General features: G+C 38.4%; 2 protein-coding genes across 2 annotated transcripts in view; one reads left to right on the top strand and one right to left on the bottom strand.

Annotated features, from left to right (window-relative positions):
* LOC124605603 (polycomb protein suz12-B) overlaps positions 1-9,086 on the top strand; it is a 305,926-nt gene extending 296,840 nt beyond the window's left edge. The window contains exon 12 of the mRNA XM_047137397.1: positions 5,079-9,086. Coding sequence (XP_046993353.1) covers positions 5,079-5,630 — 552 coding nt within the window. The 3' untranslated portion in view covers positions 5,631-9,086. The remainder of the gene's footprint in view (positions 1-5,078) is intronic.
* A 13,188-nt stretch (positions 9,087-22,274) lies between these two features.
* The window catches only part of LOC124606631 (methyltransferase-like protein 22), a 45,161-nt gene continuing 43,546 nt past the window's right edge, over positions 22,275-23,889 (bottom strand). The window contains exons 5-6 of the mRNA XM_047138626.1: positions 23,378-23,477; positions 22,275-22,663 (exon numbers count right to left, since the gene is read on the bottom strand). Of these exons, the coding sequence (XP_046994582.1) occupies positions 22,474-22,663; positions 23,378-23,477 (290 nt within the window). The 3' untranslated portion in view covers positions 22,275-22,473. The remainder of the gene's footprint in view (positions 22,664-23,377; positions 23,478-23,889) is intronic.

Here is a 23,889-nt window from a genome sequence, read left to right as displayed (position 1 = left end):
AGATCTTCCCAAAACACATTTATTTCTTCACCGAGTTTCATTTTCTAAAGTGCCAGAAAGTTCTACGGTGGTGTATAGAACCTTTACCATTCAAAGAATTGGTATTTTTACAGCTCTGAGGGGAAGTACACTATTGCTTATCATGGAAAAAGTGTATTTTCACCTTGGAAGAAGATTATTTTCTAGTGGGAAGAAGTGTGTTTTTTAACTGGAAGACCTGGAATTCTTTAATTTTTTTTTATTTTTGTTGTGTGTGTACACACCCTGACATCTCTTGTGACTCCGTGCTGTCCTTGTGTTGATTGTATTAATCAGCTACATCGACAAGGCTACGACTTCCTAAAGTCATGCCGTGAAATGAGGTCCATTCTGTCTGACATTTTACCCACGACACCAAGAATACCTCCTGCACCTATTTCCCTACCCCATGACTCCTACCTCTGTGGCTGTCTCTGCTATATGGCTTGCACTATGCACTCTCCTATACTTGTGTCTAGAGACAGCAAATCTTGGTGCTGATAGGATGCACTCAACTGGCCTTGGGTCTGCAGCTCATAGTGATTTCTGGTCACTGACAGCAAAAGCTTACTGACAGTAGTTCTGTGTGCACTGCTCCCATGTGTTGGTTATTGTGTGTTTGTTTGTTAATGTTACTACAGCTCTCATTTGAAAAACATAAAAATATATTTGCAGTTTGTGCCCTGCAACATATGGCAGTAATAAAAGCTTATATCACCAAATTGTCAAAGATACAGGCTTGATAATAAAAATTTTCGTAAAAACTAACAATACTTACAAAAGGCCAACTCTCTTTTTCTTTACTTCAGTTGAGAACCTACTGTGTCACCTACTCTGTCATGGTTCTCATATAAAAAACATGTACTTTGGCAGTTTACTTTATTTCTGTAACTAATTTTCATCGGCAAAGCATGGGCAGTTTTTATTCTAAACCCACACTGTTGTATGGTACTAAAGTAGTCCTCGTAATCAATAATCATGAATTCCTGCTGCATACTTTGCATGCTATTGGCAATTTCTTCTTCTGAAACATCTTTAGCAACAAAACTTCCTAGGCCACTACTATTATAAATCTGTTTGCCCAATTTTCAAAATATTTCATACACTGAGAGAACTACACAAACACTGTTGTTGCATAGATCTTGCTTTACTAACTGAATTATTAAGCTAACTAGCCTATATCACAAAGCATGTCAGCTGATTCTCCACTCCAGTGCAAACCATTAATAAATTCTACTGCACTTCCAGATACGTGAAATATAATTACAAGTCTTTTTGTTAGTGATAGATTCAATTGACTGAAAGGAATGTCCATAAAAATTCAAAGCTACTCATAAATTGATGTAATAGGATATAAATGTCTCGAAAGAGTTAGTTAAAGATCAAATTCAGCTCAGAGTTAATGAAGGAAACCATTGTCTGTCAGGTTTGTGCAGCCATTGGCGATAAACATGGGATGGGACCAACCGGTCTGCTTAGTCCTCTGTATTAGAAATCTATAGTGTTAATCAGTTAAGATAATAAGAACTGGAACACTTTTTTCAGGAAAAACTACTGATAGTCTAGTGAGAACATATCTATTCCTGAGAAATTTTTTGTAAAGTCATTCATGACTGTAAACTGTAGGTACTAAAAACTGCGTAAGTGGCCTAGGCACTCTAACACATTGTGATGTGAAGACTGTGGCTATGTACACAAGATTAAAAATTTCAATAATTAACATGAAATTTTGCATTTCACGCGAAATGAATCAAACAGCTCCTTTTCCTAAAGGTGAATGGAAGATTTCACTGTTTGCCACCGGGAAGCATTACGAGCTGCAGAACTGAGGCCAGCCAAATGCAGCCAATGGGCTCACTCGGTCAGCACCAAGATTTGCTTTCCCAAGACACAATTTTGTCCTGCCACCTACTATACCAGTCCTTTAACTGGCAAAACATGTACTGTCAAAGGGAGAGCCACCTGTGAACTGCTGTCACATGTTGTGTACCAGCAGTTATGTAAGCACTGCAGTATGTCTATCACTGAGTTATCAGATAGGCTGAGTGGGCATAGACGAAGGATGTGGTTGCAACATACAGTGTCCTATTACAGAGCATGCTGTGCAACTTTATCGGTTTTGACCTTGATACATGTTTCATCACCCATGTCATCTGTGTTCACCCCCCACCCCCCTGGCACCACTTTCTCTGAACTATGCAGGTGGGAACTGGCATTACAACATGTCCTTGGTTCTTGCCAACTCCCTGGCCTTAATTTATATTAATTTCTTTGATCACAGCATTTCTTACCAGTAACTATGCCTTTTTTTCATTTCGTTTTAGTTTTCTATATCTTTCATTTTCTGACCTGTCCCTTTCTTTCCTTGTCTTCCACACACAATGCCCTTAGGTTTCCATTCTTATTACCTCTGGCATAGTGTTTGTTAGTAATCTCTGTGTTGCTTATTACCGTATATTCCACCTTTAAGCTCTCAGCTTTTCAAAACTCAACCAGTGCAGTCCCCAGCAATCAGTGTTTCCTTCCCATCCTTTCTAGTAAGCGTCCTTTGATGTGAGGGGCTGTGCGATTTTTCCGTAACTCTCCCATTCCTCTTCCTTCCTCCTTCCTCTTCAACCCTTCCGCCTTCTGGCTCTGCAAGCTTGCACATTTCCTTAATTTTTCTCCTGGCACTGTGTGGTTTGCTAGATTTTTTATGTATCCAATTATTTTATCTTGTTCTATAAATATTTTCAATCTCTTATTGCTAACACTAGTATTCAGATAGGCACTTTGGAGACCAAGTCTTGCTGTTGTAAATGTCTGTTATATTTTCTGCAAGATATTTTAGTTGCCTTGGTGAAAGTAAAAGGACTTCAGCTTGGTCTAAACATCTGTATGCCAGGGGATATGCTCAGCTCATTCTCGAGTGGATTGTTAGAAACAAGAATTTTCCATCCTGCCACAAAATAGGATAGTTTCTGGTGCAACAATAGAATAAGCAGGTAGTTAGTGCATGGATAAGATGCTGATGAAAATAGTTTTTTAATTTAAAGTGCACAGATCTCTTTGTATTTGTGTTTCCCCTGCTGTTGATGCTTCTTCTAATAAGAAAAGGCTTTAGACAAAATCCATTTTCAACATATGAAATGGAGAATTTTGACAGCCTATCAAAGCTATGTGAGTTACTGTATTTTGCAAAAAAAAGTGTATTGATGAACATTGTTACTGGTGGTTTTTGAAATTGTGTAATCTGTGCCGCAAACTGTGTAAATCTAACATAGTTGTCAAAATAATGTCCCTGTCTTTCTCTTCCCTAGTTAGCGTGGCCAGCAGAAACAAACTTACTGTCCAAGGTAACTATGTGCTCCTTGCACAACAGGTGGTTGACTACGGAACATTCAATCGATGAAAAAACTACTTCATGTGGTACATGTGTATTCATTTTTTTAAAGTTATAGTGTTATGTTCCATCCTGGATTTTCCATTGCTGCAGTTTTTAAATTTTTAACTGTTTGTCTCATTTAATTTTTATTTAATATGACCTCTGTGTCAGTGGCTAAAGGGAATAAAATGCAATAGCATTAAATTATGTTGTGGCACAGCTGTTTGTGGTTTAAAGATGTTAATTTTTAGTGCCTGTTTTAGCCATAACCATTTCCTATAAGCCACGATTAACTAGTCAGTTTTCTTCATTCATTTAATTACAATGAGGTGACAAAAGTCACGGGATACCTCCTGATATCACGTCAGACTTTCTTTTGCCTGGCGAGGTGCAGCAGCTGCACATGGCTTGGACTCGACGTGTCGTCTGAAATCACCTACAGAAATATTGGTCCATGCTGCCCATATAGCCATCCATAATTGCAAATGTGTTGCCGGTGCAGGATTTTGTGCATCAACTAGCATGTTGATTATGTTCCATAAATGTTCAATGGGTTTCATGTCAGGCAATCTGGGCTGCCAGATCATTTTCTCGTCTTGTCCAGAATGTTCTTCAAACCAGTCGCAACTATTTGTGGCCTGGTGACATGGGGCATTGTCACGCATGAAAATTCCATCACAAATGACTTGAAAGGGCCTCAAAGTTGCTGAACATAACCATTTCCTGTCAATGATTGTTTCATTTGAATCAAAGGATCCGTTTCATTCTGTGTAAACACAGCCACATCATCAGGGAGCCAACACCACTTGCACAGTGCCTTGTTGACAGCTTGAATCCATGGCTTCGTGGGGTCTGGGCCACATTCAAACCCTACCATCAGCTCTTACCCACTGAAATTGGGACTCGTCTGACCAGGCCACAGTTTGCCAGTCATCTAAGGTCCAACCGATATGGTCATGAGCCCAGGAGAGGCCCTGCAAGTGATGTCATTCTGTTAACAAAGGCACTCGCATTGGTCGTCTGCTACCATAGTCCATTAACACCAAGCTACACCACACTGTTCTAACGGATACATTCATCGTACATTCCACATTGACCTCTGCAGTTATGACACAAATTTCCTTGTCTGTTATCACTGACAACTCTACACAAACACTGCTGCTTTCAGTCGTTAAGTGAGGGTCATTGGCCACTGCGTTGCCCATGGTGGGAGGTAATTCTTGAAATTTTGTATTTTCGGCACAGTCTTCACACTGTGGATATCAGAGTATTAAATTACCTAACGATTTCTGAAATGGAATATCCCGTGTGTATAGCTCCAACTACCATTTTGCATCCAGTCTGTCAATTCTTGTCGTGCGGCTATAATCGTGTCGGAAATCTTTTCCCATGAAGCAGCTGAGTGCAAATGACAGCTTCCCCCCCCCCCCCCCCCCCCCCCCCCGCCCCCCCCCAATGCACTGCCCTTTTATACCTTGTGTATGCGATACTACCACCATCTGTATATGTGCACATCACTATCCCATGACTTTTGTCTCCTCAGTGTATGCTGGAATGGAAACTAGTATGTTTATATGTAAGTGTGTATGTATTTGTTCTATACATGAACCAGAAGTACACAAAAGGGAAAAAAACATAGTTTTAAATAGGTGGCATACATACATACAGCAATTACAGTGTATTGATCTTTTGACAGGGTGGTGAGTGTGTTCCTAGGCGCAAATCACCTCCTGCTGGCTGCCCAGCACCTGGCCAACAACAGGGTCCTGGTCCCAATGGTGGAAACAGAACAGTAATGTCTGCTACAAATGGCAGCCACAGTGCTTCTACAAATGGCACTTCACAACTGCAAGCAGCCGATGGCCCACGTCAGCGGCGATCAGAGCAGTCACCATCTGCCTCGACACTTCCACGTCGCAAGTCTGCTGCCGACAGCTCTACTCCTACACCTGCACACCAGCTGCCACAGAGGAGAAAATCTGTTGGCCCTGCCCCCGAACGAGAGCGCAGAAGGTCTCCAGGGAAGGTGCAACAACAGCCACAGTCAGGCTGTGAACCTCACCCTCCCCCGCCACCTCCACCAGCTCGTCGGAAGTCGCTCGGTCTTTCAGTAGCAAATGGAAACATTTTAACCACGCACAATGGCCAGTCACCAGTTGGGGATGCTGCTTCTCCAACACCTGCCCAGCAGCAGCGCAGGAAATTGCAACAGGCTGCTGGTGACACACAAAACCATCTATGCAGTTAGCCAGAACTGAATGTGCCAAGAACTCCTAGAACTGTATGCAGGCTGTTCTGAAGGGGTGGAAAGCTCATGAGACATACTGAAAGATGGTTTGCCATTTGTGATGAAATGTGCACATGTGTGGTTTTGCCAGTCTTATGTGCCACTATTCCTGTCTGGTGAACTTCGCTGTGGCAGTTTATGTGCAGTGCTAGTCTGTGTAACATTTTTGGCATCACATCATTCTGTCGACGTGTTTTATTGGGGTTCACTGAGTATCACACTTTTCAGCGAGCATTTGTCAGCAGGTGTGGGTCATATGTTTAGTACAGTGATAAATCTGTTACACACAAATATATACATCTCAGTGGAACCCAGATTTTACTGTCACGCTCCCTAAAAGAAAAGAAAAATAGGAAGTCTGAGTAACATCACTGCCATGATTTTCATCATTGTTTTTAAGTGTTACTTCCATTTTGAAACTGAGTGTCAGTAGAATATATTTTATATATCATTTTCATTTTTAAGAAATTTAGTAATTACAGCTGTTGAAATGCATTAGCAGTTATGCTGTGTGATTGAATGTTGCTTGAGGAAAAATCTATTTATTTAATTGTTCTGAAGTAGCCTCTCAAGCGCTTTGGGAAGGTTGCTTCTAACTTAATTGGCACGCAATGGGAAAAATTGCCAAGAAATCTATAATCAAAAGTAATTAAATATTGTTTAGAAAATTATTTTGATGACAAGGTCTGAATGCAGTTGTCATATTACTGGCAAAGGTGTACCAAGGTAATATCACTGATCAGTTACTGAAGTTACTTTAGCAGTATGAAAAATTTATACAGAGATAACATCTAATGAGACAATTTTTCTTTAATTTTTTAATAGCTGTGACCAGTCAGTGTCTGGTTTCTGCTTATGAATTTGTAATTTTTTAAACTGATTTGACCAATTAACTTTTAATTTCCTTTTGCAAATCTGGGTTCCACAGATTCTGTCTCATAGATGCATTTCAGTTTAATGCACACTTTCGAAAAATTTTGATGATGATGATGTAATATTTGTTGATTTTAATCTTTTTCAATTTTTTTTGAATAATTATACAAGAAAGATGTTAGTCTGCTGTATTTGCAGTGTTACTATATTGTATATTTGTATACTTAGCATATCTGATTTTTTTGGTCTTGATATTTTGTGATTTTTTTTTTTTTTTTTTAGCTCTATTTCATGCTTTGTGTCCATCTAATAAAATATTATCATGAATTGAATTCAATAATCATCCACATTTCTGTCCTGGTGCGTGCTGAAATGTGATCTCATTTTTACACTGCCATTTATGTCGTTTCCCACTGAGAAACATTGTGCTATTAAACAGCAATTCTTTCTCCAGTAATCTAGTCACTGGAATGCTTTCCTCTCATTCCCTGTTTCTAGGAATGGCTACGGCCTGCTGTGTGATGGTGCTTGTTCCATTACAGCGTTCACTGCCTGTTTGTGATGTATGGTGTTGATTTGAAAGTGAAATAAATTTTACAATGTTTCTGTACTTGACTGTGAGTAGTTTTTAAATAGATGTGTGCTGCAAATCAGATGGTGACACTTTTGTAATATGTACATAATTGCTTATGAAAGAGAGCTGTATAAGGTAAGAGAACATAAAATAAATAAATGTGTATAAATAAATTGTAAATTTGTTGTATCTGTTACAAATTAGTGGTCAGCAACCTGTGCTAATTGTATAGTGCAAAACTCACTTTCTGATGATGGAAGAGAAAACTGTGTTAAAATTTTCTTTGAATAGTATGAATTACTTTAGCGTCAGTAAAACTTATTAATGTACTCTCTATGTAACAATAAAATAAGCATTCCACAAGGAAATGAAAGAGCAGGTGTATGTTGTTTCCCTTCTCCTTATGAACCCACCTGTACAACTTTCACCCCACTGTCATCCAGTGCTGTTATTTAAATAATAAATTTCTTAAATGTGATGGCAGGAGTAGTGTGCTTTGTCATTCTTTGCTAGAAACCTGTTACTTAAAGAGTAATAATGTACAAGACATTGACAATTTCTTAAACTGGAAAAAAGAAACACTGCAGTTTTGTCTAATGAAAGTAAGGTCACTAGCCTGTTTTTTTCCTGTTATGCAGTATGTAGTTGATCTCGTGTGTTCAGACTCCTGATATTTCATATTACTAGACAGAGCTGTATGTTATACCATTACAAAGGGAAACACATTTAATTATTTACAATTAAGTAGTGAGAACTGATGTGAAAAGTCACAGTAGGTGAAAAAAGTGTAGGGGTTGGGATTACAAGGATATGATAGACCAAAGAAATAGCGTAAAAACAAACTAGAAATAAAATGAAGGGTGAAACATTTCAGAATGTGTGTATAGTGTTGAACACAATCTGGTTAAACTTATCCAATTTTCCTTTACAGTACCCTGTTCTTGTTTGTTTTAGACATCTCTCTAAACACTAGTATTGGAGGGTGATGACCATGCCAGTCACATTCCTCTAATAGCATTTGTTTACTGTCTGCTTATAGAAGTACTTTCACATTCAAAAGTTGTGAAACTGTACCTTTTTACCTTGTATATTTTTCACTGGCTTACTGTTGCAGTCAATATGTGACAGTACGTTGAAGGTGTACCTTGGTAATAATTTATAGAGGTTATTTATAAAACTCCCCATAAAGCTCTGTACATAAATATAATGCATGGTTAATGAAATACCTCTACAGTTCAGAATTTAAGTTTTATAGTGAACATGGTTTTTAGCTTGCATTCAGAAGTGAGAATTGTGCATCACAACATTTAAATCGTGAAAATATCTACTTTCCTATGCTGAAGGTTCAGATGAGAAATATTACAAAGAATAATTGGTTTTCAAATTTTTTGGACAAACTCTCATTCTGATTGATAATGCAATGCAGTTACAGAGTTTTTTAATTTCACTAACTTACAATTGACGCTGTTTGAGAGCTGTATCTCTGTGGTTAACTTAGATACAAATCAGTGTTAACACAAGCTGTCACTGACTGACGGGCTATGTAGTTCAATTCTTTCTCGAAATATGCCGTTGGAAAATTGATGCTAAGGAGTATTTAATTAACAGGCTGCTGACCATATAATATCTTCCTCAATTTTAATTTCTTGTTTATCTACTGAAAAGCCACGTTGTTGACGATTTGCGTACACAGCATTCCTTGAAAAGTGTTCAGTCAAATAAAATGTAATGAATATTTGACACCTTATAGAAAATAAGGAATGATAATTCTAATTATTATTAATATTAATAATAATTATCAGGGTTCCACACTGCCATTAGTGTAATGATGTAAAACTGCAGTTTGTGGTATACATGACGAGTGTTTTGTAATTTATATTTGTCCTTAGGGCTACTGGTTCATGTTTACTTTTAAATGATATATGTCTACATATTACATGAGAGAGTGAAAAAATAAAAGAATTTGTACAGATGTCTTTAATTCATTACTGAAGTAACCCTTTAAGTCATCTTCATCTTTTGCAAATACTTGATAGCATTTTAATATGTCCCAATTTACACAATACGGGGTTTAGTCATACAGTTTTAATTATGTTGAAAATATTGTTAACATAATTAGTTTGTTTGCAGATACATATCTGCACTCTACTACACACTGAAATCTCCACGTTATAGTACTGTAAAACACCGCTAGAAGAGCCAAATACAAAATGGTGCTGCCCACTGATAGTGGGTTGTCATGTGGTAATTCAGTTTCTCTCTTTTTTTGTAAATGGGGACAATTTGTGCTGAGTTTGTGGAAGAGCAGGGCAACAGTGTGCTATAATATTACACAGTGATTAGGCGACACATGTTTCCAGTGCGGTCAAACGAATTGGAATGACAAAGAATGATGTGTCAGACCTGGTGTGTGAAGACCAGCATATCACAATAGAGTTGATAGTACGGAAGGTGAAAATCAGTCGGGTCAGTTTTCAACTTCTTGCACAAAATTTGAACACCGAGTTCCACGACTGAACATACCAGTTCAAAAATCTCGCTGAACCGAGGCAGCAGAACTGTTGGAGCTGTGTAAGGCAAATCTAGATGACTTACTCAGCTGCCTAGTCACTACAGATAACAGCTAGGTGTATTATCATGACTGCAAAATAAATGAGCAAAGCAGGCAGGCAAAACGTGGATTATCACTTCCAAGAAGGGCAAAGATCCAGCCATAATTGTGTAAGGTGACACTGAGTGATTTTGAGACTGTCATGGTGTGCTGCTAACAGATTACACTCGTAAAGGGGCAAAACATCTCGGGAGCATTCAGCCTAAATCCTCTGACAAGACTGTGGGAAGTTGTCAAGGTGATGATCGTACACCATGATGAAGTCGTAGTTCATACTGCTCAGGACACAGTTCCACGGGGTGCTTCATTGTCTTATCAAATTTTGCCTCATCCTTATATTCTGACATCGCAACCAGTGGCCACTTCCTCTTTCTCCAGATAGAGAAACTATTGTGTAACAGGCATTTTTGGATTTCCCTAACATCAGTTTGCTGCAGAATCCTTGAACGTATTCTCAGTTTGAATATAATAAATTGTCTTGAAACTGAGAAGCTTATGTCCACAAAGCAGTACGATTGTAGGGAGCATTGCTCTTGCAAAACTCGCCTTGCCCATTTCTTGCATGATATACTATGAAATATAGATGGATAACAGGCAGATTCCACATTTCTAGATTCCTGGAAGCATTTGATGTGGTGCCCCATTGCACACTGTTAATGAAGGTACGAGCGCATGGAATAAATTCCCAGGTATGTAAGTGGCTCAAAGACATCTTAAGTAACAGAATCCAGTATGTTGGCAAGTGTTCACAAAATAGAAACCGAGCGAGGTGGCGCAGTGGTTAGCACACTGGACTCGCATTCGGGAGGACGACGGTTCAATCCCGTCTCCAACCATCCTGATTTAGGTTTTCCGTGATTTCCCTAAATCGTTTCAGGCAAATGCCGGGATGGTTCCTTTGAAAGGGCACGGCCGATTTCCTTCCCAATCCTTCCCTAACCCGAGCTTGCGCTCCGTCTCTAATGACCTCGTTGTCAACGGGACGTTAAACACTAACTACCTACCTACCTACAAAATATAAGTGTATCATCAAGAGTGCCCCAGAGAAGATTCCTCTATACATAAATTATCTGGTGGACAGGATGGGCCGTAATCTGTCATTATTTGCTGATGATGCTGTAACGTACAGGAAGGTGTCAAAGTGGAGTGACTGTAGGACGACACAAGATGACTTCAGACGAGTAAGAAAAACAAACCTGTAATGTTTGGATACAGCATTAGTAGTGTCCTGCTTGACACAGTCACATTGTTTAAATTTCTGCTCGTACTGTTGCAAAGTAATGTGAAACGGAAAGAGTGTGTATGGATTGTGGTAGGGGAGGCAAACAGTCAATTTCAGTTTATTGGCAGAATTTTGGTGAAGCCTGGTTCATCTGTAAAGGATACCACATACAGGACAATAGTGCAAACTATTCTTGAGTGCTGCTCAAGTGTTTGTCATCCATACAACATCAGATTAAATGAAGATTTAGAAGCAATTCAGAGGTGAGCTGCCTGATTTGTTACTGGTAGGTTCGAACAACATGCAAGTGTTATGGAGGTGCTTCAGGAATTTGAATGGGAATCCTGGGAAGGAAGGTGACATTCTTTTGGAGGAACACTATTGAGAAAATTTAGAGAACTGGCATTTGAAACTGGCTGTAAAATGACCCTACTGCCACCAACATACATTTCATGTAGGAACCAAAACATAAGAAATTGGGGCTCATATGAAGACATTTCCCTGGATGTGTTTGTAAGTGGACCTGGAAAGGAAATTATGAATAGTGGTACAGAGTAATCTCCGGTATGCAGTGTACTGTGACTTGTGGACCATGTATGTGGATGTAGATGCCGATGTGATTTTCAGTTCAGAATGTTTCCTAAATAACCAAAATGCAGACATTTACAAGCAAGGTCTCTGCAGAGTCGTCAATCATTGGGAAAAAATTTATCACCTGAATGATGAATATGTAGAAAAAGACAAATGCCTACACAAAGTTTCAAGGTTACATCTCATTTTTTAAAGGTGATAATTAAAACTTTATGATGAATTCCTTGTGATTGCCTTAGGCTTAAGTGACAGTCAGTCAGTCAGATTTTGTAAGATCAACTTTTATTACATCAATGATTCTGTGTGGCCTCAATTTGACAAATACTTGGTAGGTTTCTGGTAGTATGCATTGCCAGATGTCTATGCACGTCATGTTAAACCCCACAAATTAAGGGCCAGAAGTTTGGTGACATGGGGCTGGCACTGTTAAAGAGTCCTAAATGTGTTTAATTGTATTCAGATGAGATGTGTTTCGTGGTCAAGACATTAATGTGAGTTCACTACCGTGCCCCTCATATAACTGTAGTACGATTCTGGCCTTGTGACATGGACAGTTGTCTTTCTGGAAGATGCTATCACTTTCGTCCACATAGCTCACAGCTGTTGTAGTGCTTTTGATAACTATCATAGCTCAACTTGGCAAAAATGCCTCAAACTGATTCACTGAATTTTTGGTAATTGAGCACCTTAAAATAAGTACTGGTCTGTGAAATTTTGTCATTGTGTGCTTCAGTCAAAGGTGAATTCTCTGAAAAGGTACCCAAATAGGTTGTTTTCCAAAAAATATTGAAGCTGTGTGCAACACAATTGAAGAAAATCAGCATTAGAAATATCAAAGACTGCAGTACATTCGATTTTGCATGAACAATTAGCTGTGAAAAATGGTTGTTCTCAGTGGATGCCGACAGTCGTCCAAGCTCAAGAACAGGCTTGTCAGTTGGTGTAAGGAAATGGTCAAAAATTCAACTGAGGAAATACAACATTCAGACACAACATCGTAATATGAGATTAAATCTAGATACATTTGTACAAGCCAGAAACTGATCGATAATCAACTGTTAGGGTTTTCCAAGAGGAACCAAAACCAGCACAAGTGGTTTGTTCATGAAGAACTTCCAAGAAAATGTCATGTCAAGCTCACATTTTCTGATACTCCCATCATGATTTATGGCAGAGGAGGAATTATGTTGCCTGACCCTTGGAATATATGCTCTCAGAATTTTGAGAGAGAATTTTTACATGGTACTCAATATATTTCCTATTTGCCCCTGGAGTTTGATGAGCATAACTGTGATGCTCTCACACCTGCTAAATGAGCCAATTATGCATTGGGCCACTCTTTGTACTTTCTCTATCTCTCATATTAATCCTCATTGTTAAGCATCCCTTATTGATGGGCAGTACACAATAATTGGCCAGATAATGGGTTTTGTAAGCTACCTGTTTTATGGGTGAATTACATTTCCTCAAAATTCTCCCAATGAATCTCAGTCCGCCATCTGGATTTCCTACAACTAGTTTTATGTGGTCATTCCATTAGAGGTTGCTCTGAACCGTTATACTACAGCTGTTACTGTTTCCCTTGATTTATCACCAATAGTGTAATAGATCTTTCCACCTATTTACCTGCAGGTCTTTCCAGTTTTGGGTTGTAGTGACTTTACTGTGTTCAGCAGCATCATCTGTGAACAGTTTCATAGAGCTTATTGTGTTATACGCGAAATCATTTACATACACATTGGGGGGGGGGGGGGGGGGGGACAACTACACACCCTAAAGGTCGTAGTATTACTGATTAATTTGTCGTGGTTATTGGCAATCAGATGGTACTCAGGAGGCCTGTTTGTTTCTACTCTGCAGGCAGTAACCAGTAACTGTGCGGAATTTAAAGGTGAACAGAGTTTACAGCATTAATTCGAGGGTACAAATATGCCCCACCAACAAGTACATGCTCCTGTTGAACAATCTTCTGCTGTCTGAGCAGACATTGTGGGCCTGCAGGAAACTATGGACGTATTGATGAATTGCTGCACATTTTGGGCACAGTGTATCGCTGGTGTGTCGCTGCTTTCAGCAGTTGTCTGCGGAACATTCCCCCACACATAGACCAGGTTCTGGACGTCAGTGTACTACAGGTGCATGTCAAAATCAATGTATTATGTGGGCAGCAGTGGCTATCATCCAAGGAAAAAAAAGTGCTCTGGCCAGCAAGATCACCAGATCTCTTGCCAGTTGAACATGATGAAGTGGGAGCTTACTTGTTCTCAAGAGCCTGCAGAGACCACTATTGCAGAATGCCGTTCACCACATTTATGATCATTTACATGTGAGAATACACACCTATGTTGCCACCAGGGGAAGGGGTGGTGTTTATTTTTTTTTTAAACATTGTGTATTAATGTTACCACTGGGACACTCCTTTACGGTATAAGATGTGGTCTGAAGGTCTTGTCATATATAAAGGGCATAATGCAGATATTTTTATCCCCCCCCCCCCCCCTGCATTGACAGTCTTTCCACAAACACGTCACATAATTTACTACCTGAAGTTTTTTATATGGTCATTACTGCACCACTAAGTGGACTATGCCTGTCAGTATAAACTGTTTTGTGTCCACACTTCAACACTTGGTCTGCTGCTGCCCAAGGGAATATAACAATTAACGCTTTGCTCTTGCCACACGTACTTGGAGGGCTAATTAACTTAAAAATATACAACTTGTATTAGCTGTAATTATTAGCCTGCAAATGATGTAAACACTGATGTAACGTTCTTCAGTACATTGCCCTCAGTCACGAATAGAAGTATCTGCAGGTGCTGCATTTTTTTTTTCCTGGCAGCGTATATAATGAACAGCAATGGCTCTGCAGCTCTCCCTTGGGGTACCTCCAAAATTACTTATACATCTGGTATTAACTCATAAAGGAGGACATATGAACTGCACTCTTCCAGGAAGACCTTAAGCCAACCGCAGAGCTGCTCTGATATTCTGTAAGTTTGTAATTTGCAGTCCAGTGCAGAGCTTCTGGAAGTCAAGGTGCAGGTCGTCAACGTGGGTATTGTTACCTAATGCGCTCTGGAGCTCGTGGACAGACAGTTCAGTTTCATAAGAATGCAGTTTTCATAATCCATACTGATTCCTACTTAAGACATTTCTGTTTGCCAAAAAAGGTCAGATTATGTCAGCATAAAATGTATTCCATACTTCTTCCGTAGACTTGGCTTTGCACTGTTGAATACCACATATGTAATAATGGAATTTACATACTGAGAACAGAGAATGAACAAAAGTATTGAAATGAATGAAATGCACATTTTCACACATGAAAATATTTTCAAAACAAAACAAAAGAATTTTATTCATTACTTCTTTCTTTTCCAAAACCGGTGTAATTCTCAGCAAACCTCTGACAGGTTGAAAAACATCAACATCAACAACATAACAAGACGCATATCAAGTGTGTCTACATCTCTGTATTTTATTTTTTAAATAGCTTGTAAGTCAATTTTCTTCTGTGGTATTTGATAACAGTGACCACAAAAACTACGCTGCCACTTGATTGTAGCAACTTAACACAAAAAGTACATTCCTATCTTCAGGCTACAACTGTCCTCTATTGGGATAATGGTTAGATATACACTACTGGCCATTAAAATTGCTATACCACGAAGACGACGTGCTACAGACGCGAAATTTAACTGACAGGAAGAAGATGCTGTGATATGCAAATGATTAGCTTTTCAGAGCATTCACACAAAGTTGGCACCGGTGGCAACACCTACAACATGCTGACATGAGGAAAGTTTCCAACCGATTTCTCATACACAAACAGCAGTTGACTGGCGTTGCCTGGTGAAACGTCGCCGTGATGCCTCGTGTAAGGAGGAGAAATGCGTACATCATGTTCCTGACTTTGATAAAGGTCTGATTGTAGCCTATTGCGATTGCAGTTTATCGTATCACGACATTGCTGCTCATGTTGGTTGAGATCCAATGACTGTTAGCAGAATATCGAATCGGTGGGTTCAGGAGGGTAATACAGAACGCCGTGCTGGATCCCAACGGCCTCGTATCACTAGCAGTCGAGATGACAGGCATCTTATCCGCATGACTGGAATGGATCATGCAGCCACGTCTCGATCCCTGAGTCAACAGATGGGGACATTTGCAAGACGACAACCATATGCATGAACAGTTCAATGACGTTTGCAGCAGCATGGACTATCAGCTCGGAGACCATGGCTGCGGTTACCCTTGACACTGCATCACAGACAGGAACACCTGCGATGGTTTACTCAACGACGAACCTGGGTGCACGAATGGCAGAATGTCATTTTTTCGGATGAATCCAGGTTCTGTTTACAGCATCATGATGGTCGTATCCATGTTTGGCGACATCGGGGTGAACACACATTGGAAGTGTGTATTCGTCATCGCCATACTGGCGTATCACCCGGCGTGATAGTATGGGGTGCCCTTGGTTACACGTCTCGGTCTCCTCTTGTTCACATTGATGGCACTTTGAACAGTGGACTTACATTTCAGATGTGTTACAACCCATGGCTCTACTCTTCATTCGATCCCTGCGAAACCCTACATTTCAGCATGATAATGCACGACCACATGTTGCAGGTCCTGTACGGCCATTTCTGGATACAGAAAATGTTCGACTGCTGCCCTGGCCAGCACATTCTCCAGATCTCTCACTGATTGAAAACATCTGGTTAATGGTGGCCGAGCAACTGGCTAGTCACAATACGCCAGTCACTACTCTTGATGAACTGTGGTATCATGTTGAAGCTGCATGGGCAGCTGTACCTGTACACACCATCCAAGCTCTGTTTGACTCAATGCCCAGGTGTATCAAGGCCGTTATTACGGCCAGAGCTGGTTGTTCTGGGTACTGATTTCTCAGGATCTATGTACCCAAATTGCGTGAAAATGTAATCACATGTCAGTTCTAGTATAATATATTTGTCCAATGAATACTTGTTTAGCATCTGCATTTTTTTCTTGGTGTAGCAATTTTAATGTCCAGTAGTGTATTTCTTGGCAATCCTAAGAGTGCACACACAAGGCATACACACAGTATTATATGGCTGTGGCAGTGAACAGTAAGTACAGTTTAGCTCACAGTCAGAAGCCTGATGGTAGTATCTCACTTAAGTACGTAAAAACATCAGGGGCAGTGAAATGATGAAGAATGTTCAATCACACACTTCGATGCACTGTGCCCCACCTCCCCTCCATTAGCTTCAACTGTGTGCTCATAATGGGTTTCACGCTACAATGGGGTAAATGTTTCAAAATGCTGAACTATCCTAATTTGCCGCTAAGATGTCAAAACAGTTAATTGAAAGGCATACTTCTGTAGCTTCCTCTGGATAGAATCAAAGGTATTGTGTTCAAGTCACTCTTACAGGTAATTGGAAAGCAGGGCTGAGATTGGTCTCCCATATAGGTAAAGCATCTTCAGGGGAGGCAGTGAAGTGGTATTATGTTGCCTTCGATATCCGAGTAACACCAACTGTGACACCATTACCAATAAATCTGTAGCCAACAACCTTCTGCTCCATAATAGGAGTAAAAGTGGCTTCCAAATTTCATAAGACAGCATATGGTACTGAAGGAATCATCAGATTGATGGGGAAAACATAGATTGGTCTTGACTCCTTACATATATAACTTTTTAACTGTCATCCTTACATGGTTAGAGCAGTACGAGGGGCATGCTGTAGCCAACAGGCAGCAAGTAACGCACCTGCATTTGAGCAAATTACAAATAATCTTGGTGAAGGACATGCAAAATGATACTGATATAGCCAGAAACTTTCTGCACTCATCTAACAAACAAGCTTGTACTAAAAGTATTTTGTGTTCTTTGGCTTCTCTTCCATTTCTCTGTTTCTTTAAACAGCATGTTCCATTAACATAGTAGCAGTTTTGTGTGGGAGAGGAGGAGGGGCGTGTGAAGGAGTCAAATTATGGTTGGTGTATGACATTTTTACAGCTTACTACATTAATGATGTACATTAGGTGTCCCATGACATCTGTAAATAGTACACGATGTTAGGATTTCAATAAAGGTATTCTGACTGTAACTTGTAAAACATCTTTGAACTCCAGCTATGGACTGATGTGAAGCAAGTTTGAAACTTTTCTTATTATGTATATTATTTAACATCATTAACATGACAGAGTATACTTACACACAAGAATGTACAAAAATAAATATATTTCAAAAGCTAGACCAGCTAGCTTTAACAAAACAAATTGTTAAACAGCTCTTTTTCAGCAAATTACACAAAAATAGTATTGTACAGATCATACAGGTTAATAAAACTCTGTCTTAAAGCAAAATGCAGATGCTTGTATAATACTGTTTTCCTTATTGTACTATACACATTTCATATGACATGACTGATTTGTAGTCCTGTCTTTATCATGACAAACACTGTAAGTTGCAACTTTTGTGATGTTTCTCTCGTAATACACACACACTCATTATGAAAAAGTAGATTATATGAAAATTACGTAATCTATCTGCAATGATTTAAATATGTTTATCAAATTCCACGTAACAGTTGAAATTAAGATAGAGTTAGTATTTCAAATGAATTGCAACATATGGTACCTATTAAGCAGTATCCTGAGTTGAAAGCAATTCTATTCAGAGCTCAAGCACACCACACATCACTTTCTGTCATTTTAGTGAGAAATAAGTATGATTTGGAAAACACTCCATTAAACAATCAGCATCAATACTAAACAAAAAAAAATCATTAAGGCACACCACATTACACACAATACAAGTTAAGATCACTTCAAAACATTTATGACAAAAGGATTTTTTTAAAGGCATACAAATGTTTCAACATACAATATCACGGAGTTGTTTAAAACAGAGGCAAAATGTGAAACCAACAGCAAGTCAAGAATAGTAGATGTTAAATCAGAAAAAAATCCATATTTTATGTTCAGTGTCTCACTGATGACGAGGAACTGTTGTTACGGAACTGTGTTGGCATTCAGTGGCATGCTGGAAAGAATCAATAATGACAGCCAATGGGGACTAAATGTTACTATGTAATCAAAATGAAAAAGAACATTGTGAAACATTACTATTTTTCCTGATCCAATAGTCTATTGACCTCTTAGATGGCACTTCAATTCTCTTTCTAGTTTCACACAGTCTCCTGACATTTACTTTTGTTTTCTCTCACAATTTCGTGCTCCATATTTCTCTCTTTTAGTGATCCTTTCAAATGGTACAAGTTTTCTCATAGACTTGTGCCTTTACTTACCCTAAATTACACTTAACCGGAATTCCTTCTGGAGAACTACACACAAAATGCATCTGGTAGCTGCTATTTTAAATTTTAGTACTGTCTATATCTGACATTTGAACACGTCTGCTCTCCTTCTTGATCCATGTCATAGGTTTGGCCCAATATAACTTCTCAGTAAAGAACCTTTCTTCCATTGTATGGGTATGTTTGTCAAGCTTCTACCATTTAACTGAGCTAGAGTAATTTGCTTGATAGTTCTAGCAGTATTAAGTTCACATGTTCTGTTGCAATTTTTCAATTTTGCTTCCTTGAAAGTTACATAATTTTTTCCTGCTACTGTTATTTTTCTTTATTTAACAACATGCCAGATTTTTTGCTATGTAATCTGTTATATCCTCTTTATGTATGGGCCAACATTAAATATCAACTACAAAACTTAATAACTGATGTTCATTGTTACCCGAGTTGTGCACTTTTCTTTCAGTGCCTCATTGTCTTATCAACTTAAAGTGAAAAAGTCTTCTGTGGTATGAATGAAGATAAACTTCTTGGAGTTTCCCAGTAGCACTCCTACCTTTCTAGGCATTGGTATGTGCAAATCTTGATTAAATGCACATTTAGTTACACTGTATCTGCATCATCATTCTTGGCCTCTCTCTGTGCCACCTGGTATCATCCATCACCTCTCTGCCAAGTATTCTCTGTATTTTTAATTACAAAGATAGAAGAGTGTTGTTAAATTATTATAAAGAGAAGTTGCTACAGCGAGGAAATGGAAATCTGACAGCAGATGTTAACTGTCATTCATTTTGTTCAGTGTTGAAAGAATGAGTGAAAAGAAACTAAGATTAAGACAAAAATGTGGATATTATGCAATTTGTAGTGCAGCTAATGACTTAAAGTAAATATAATTATAAGGAATTAAGAATAAGGTTTAATATCCCATTGAAATGTGGGAGGTAAAAATCATAGACGGAGACCATAAGATGAATACAGTAAGCAGATTCAGAAGGATGTAGGTTACAGGAGTTACTCAAGAGATAAAGAAGCTCACACAGGATTGAGCAGTATGGAGAGCTGCATCAATCCAGTCTTCGGACTGAAGACAACAACAACATCAATCCCACTGACAGTGAAGTCATTGAAGATGGAGCACAAGCTCAGACTGGGGAAGAGTGAGGAAGCCAAGCCTTTTCAAAGGAACCATCCCAGCATTTGCCTTATATGACAGAGAACTCACAAAAATCCTGACTCCATTTTCTTAACCATTGTTCCACCTCACTCTATAGTGAATAAATAGTATACTCATACTGGAAGTCATGAAAATTACTCTTCCAGCCCTCTTCAATATGAAACTGAATAAGACACAGACCAGTAAGTTGTGACAAGTGCAGCAATAAGGTTGATTATTTGTTGAATAAGAATACCAGACGAAATGTTGGAATATCAACTGCTTATGAAGTATGGATAAGTTAGCAGTAGGCAACATTTTACAACAGAAAAGGCCTCTCCACATCAAATGATGTCAAACTGACACTGAAAAAGCAATTGATGACGACTATAGTCTGAAACATACTTTTGACATATACAATGAGATATACTGAAAATGTAAATTGAAGTAGTCTGTTGAAAGCTATAGGAAATGGTTAAGAATAACATGGGCAGAGAGGAGAAAATCAATCAAGCAGTCATACAAAAAGTCAGTAACATACCAGAATTGTGCAACACCACAAAAAGAAGAAAGCATGTCTTGATGGAGAACATCCTGAGACATAGGATTACAATATTAAAAAGCACAATGGAAGGAAAGCGTAGTATGTGAAGGATTTGTATTGAATATGCCAGCCAGATAGCTAGGAGCATGACTGCAATGTATTTACAGAAATAGGTTGGTAAGCTGAAGAGCTACTGTTAATGAATCTTAAAACAACTGTAAACTAGAAGAAAATCTGACAAGTGTAGCAACATATATATGATCATAGTGCTATCCATAATGGATTTGATTACTTATGATCCATTCCTCTTTATACTGTGGAACTTAACTAGGAGAAGGGAAAGGAAGTGAGAAACAGATGAAAACCTTTCATGCAAATCAAGATAAAAGTTGATAAAATTTCTATATTGTTTCAATGGTACAAAAAAACAAGGGCTAATAATTACATTAAAACTATACAAAAGTCAGTCGCCTGGAAAGAAATCTGTTCTTCTGGTGCTAGGAAGAAGATGGGGGCAAAGCAACTGGAGATTTTAAAATCTTGTATGGATAAAGACAAGTTATTCAGATACCCAACAAAGGCAACTACACCAAGAGGGTAACACAATGCTTATAAAGAGAAGATAGCACAGAAATGATGACACAAGGCAGAAACAACTTAAGCATTTGTCAAAAAAGACGTAATGACCAAAAATAAATTGAGAGAGGAAGTCAAATGAAGGAAAGAGAATGTACAGAACAAACATGTAAGTGAATGCATGGAGTAGTATGTGAAATTTCAAGTGAGTAGGAGAGAAGGAAGTGAGGAGATGTAAAAATGTAAATGTTGTGTGACTAGGGCCTCCCGTCGGGTAGACCATTCGCTGGGTGCAAGTCTTTTGATTTGACGCCACTTCCGTACTTGCACGTCGATGGGGATGAAATGATGACGACTAGGACAACACAACACCCAGTTCCTGAGCGGAGAAAATCTCTGACCCAGCCAGGAATCAAACCTGGGCCCTTAGGATTGACATTCTGTCGTGCTGACCACTCAGCTACCAGGGGAGGAGAGTGAGGAGATCAGAGAAACATAGGAAATAGATACGAACAGAAGAGATTAGTGCAAGATAATTTAAGAGAGCTGTGGGAGGCAAGTTCGAACTAAAGAGGAAGATCTTGCATTTGGAGTGCTGGAGGAAAGAAACATGCACATGGCAAAACTTTGTAAACCTGATTGCTTTGTTTGCCCAAGTAACCTGTCACTGGTATACTGAAAAGAAAAACCAAGTTGAATAATAAAGTTAGCCTACATTTTTCCAAATGCAGTAACTCTTATTTATCAGCAAAGTCTATTCTTACAATTACAGAATGCAAATCTCTGATATATCAAGTATGCGCTTTAGGTTTGTGCTTTACCTGATTTTGAATACAGAGAGCAAAGAAGGCTTCACTATAATTCTGAGAAAACAACTGAACAATTTACATATACCTAATACATCTTCTATTACGAGTCTTTAGAAATGCCACATAATATGTATTTTTAATCTAACTGCAGAATGGTGTGGTAAAACATGAATTCTGATCAAAATGTATGTTCTCTGAATCACATCCACAGCATCATAATCTCTATAGAAACAAATAAAGTTTCCAACTGCCCAATTATGTGTTGTTAAATTTTCTCATTATTTTTGCTATCTCCAAATCCTGTATCATCTGGTATTTCATTACTTCAACTTCACTCTGAGCATTCAAGAACAAAGAATATATTTCAAAAATGCTGAATACACCAGTAGATACAGGCAGGTTACTGGTCAGTATCACATCTTATTACACCTTTAAAGTGACTCCATTAGGTGTGTGCGTGTGTTGTGCTGTTCAGTATTCATCTGTGTTTCATTCATCTTTGTCAGAAAAGCTGAACTACTCTATGATACAACAAATATTTCCTATGAGCTTATTTTCCACAATACAAGTTCTTTAACACGTTCATAATTAAAATATTGAGGAAAATCTATAGCCAGTTGCTCCACAGTCCAGTTAGAACCAGGAGGCTTACGCTGAATGTTTGATAAGCATTGCAGAAAGTGTTCATAGCATGGTGCTACACAGTCCAGATCAGCCACAGTGAACACAAATCTGTATCAAAAACAAATAAATAAAAACAGTTAAAATAAAAATATTTGAAAAACAAATATATTTGCAATTACAGACAAGCAAATGTACAAATTTCAGTTTGTGCATTTATGAAAAACAGTTAACTATAGCTGTTAGGAGATGCCTTTCATTGACAGAAAATAGCCAATACCTACAAAAGCAATTTTTGTAACTTGAAAATGTTGGTTTTTCTAGAGTGATACTTCTCATTAAATTTTCCTTGGTTGTCAGCCAAATAACAACAGTGTCTTGAAGCAACATTTCAACAAGTTTCCTACTCATTGCCTTCTGTTACTTTGCCTAAGCAAGAAAGTAAGAAACTTCTCAAAATGTTGCTTCATGATAATGCAGTTCCTCAGTTGGCAACCGAAAAAAACTTTCATAAATGCTTTATATTCAGTAACCAGTAATTGAAATCACAGGCAGGAGATAAGCTAAAGTGCTTGCCTTATACTGACATGTGCTTGTGACACAGGACTGGCATATGTGAAAATTTAAGTAATTATTTATCTTTTTAATAAGTGTAGCAATAAGTAACAAACAAACAGTTGCTGAACTGTGAAACGTTGCTGTTGTATATGCGTGCGTCCACCCATCCCGCCACCCCCACACATTTTGTAATACATGTTCTGAACAGAAAAGAGTAAATAAAATAAAATTTAGAGAACAATATATCTGCATTTCTACATTACCCACCTTTTCTCTAGAGCCACATACACAGTCTTTGCTGGTGGAACTACCAAGAGCTTAGCAAGACAGTCAACAAACGCTTCTGTCAAATCATTGTCATAAATTACTGAAAATAAATAAAAAACATTAATTCAGTAAAAGCAGCAAAAAATAATACCTGACATATTTATTGCTTTTGCACAACATATATTTCATAAACAATATATTTAAAAACATGATACAATATTAATGAAATTAGTAAATGTATTTATTCTATTTTCTCACAACTAAGGGTCCAGACAACATACTTTTTGACTCATCTTGATACATTGGTGCATTATACAAATTATTTGATTGTTGTACCCATCTGAATTTAGGTCTATCAAAGTCTCTGATGTTACAGCCAGTTTTTGTATTTGTTTATTGTTTTCATATATTGGGTTCGTGGTTGTTTTGGTGGTCTGTTCAGTTTTAAGTGTACCACTGGCCTTATGGAGCTGCCCAATTCTCCTGATACCCTTTCTACATCTGTAGTAGTT

This window comes from Schistocerca americana, chromosome 3 (assembly GCF_021461395.2).
Source record: "Schistocerca americana isolate TAMUIC-IGC-003095 chromosome 3, iqSchAmer2.1, whole genome shotgun sequence".
Classification (NCBI taxonomy): Eukaryota; Metazoa; Arthropoda; class Insecta; order Orthoptera; family Acrididae; genus Schistocerca; species Schistocerca americana.
Note: the sequence above shows the minus strand (reverse complement) of the source record. Positions and strands in the feature narration are given on the sequence as shown.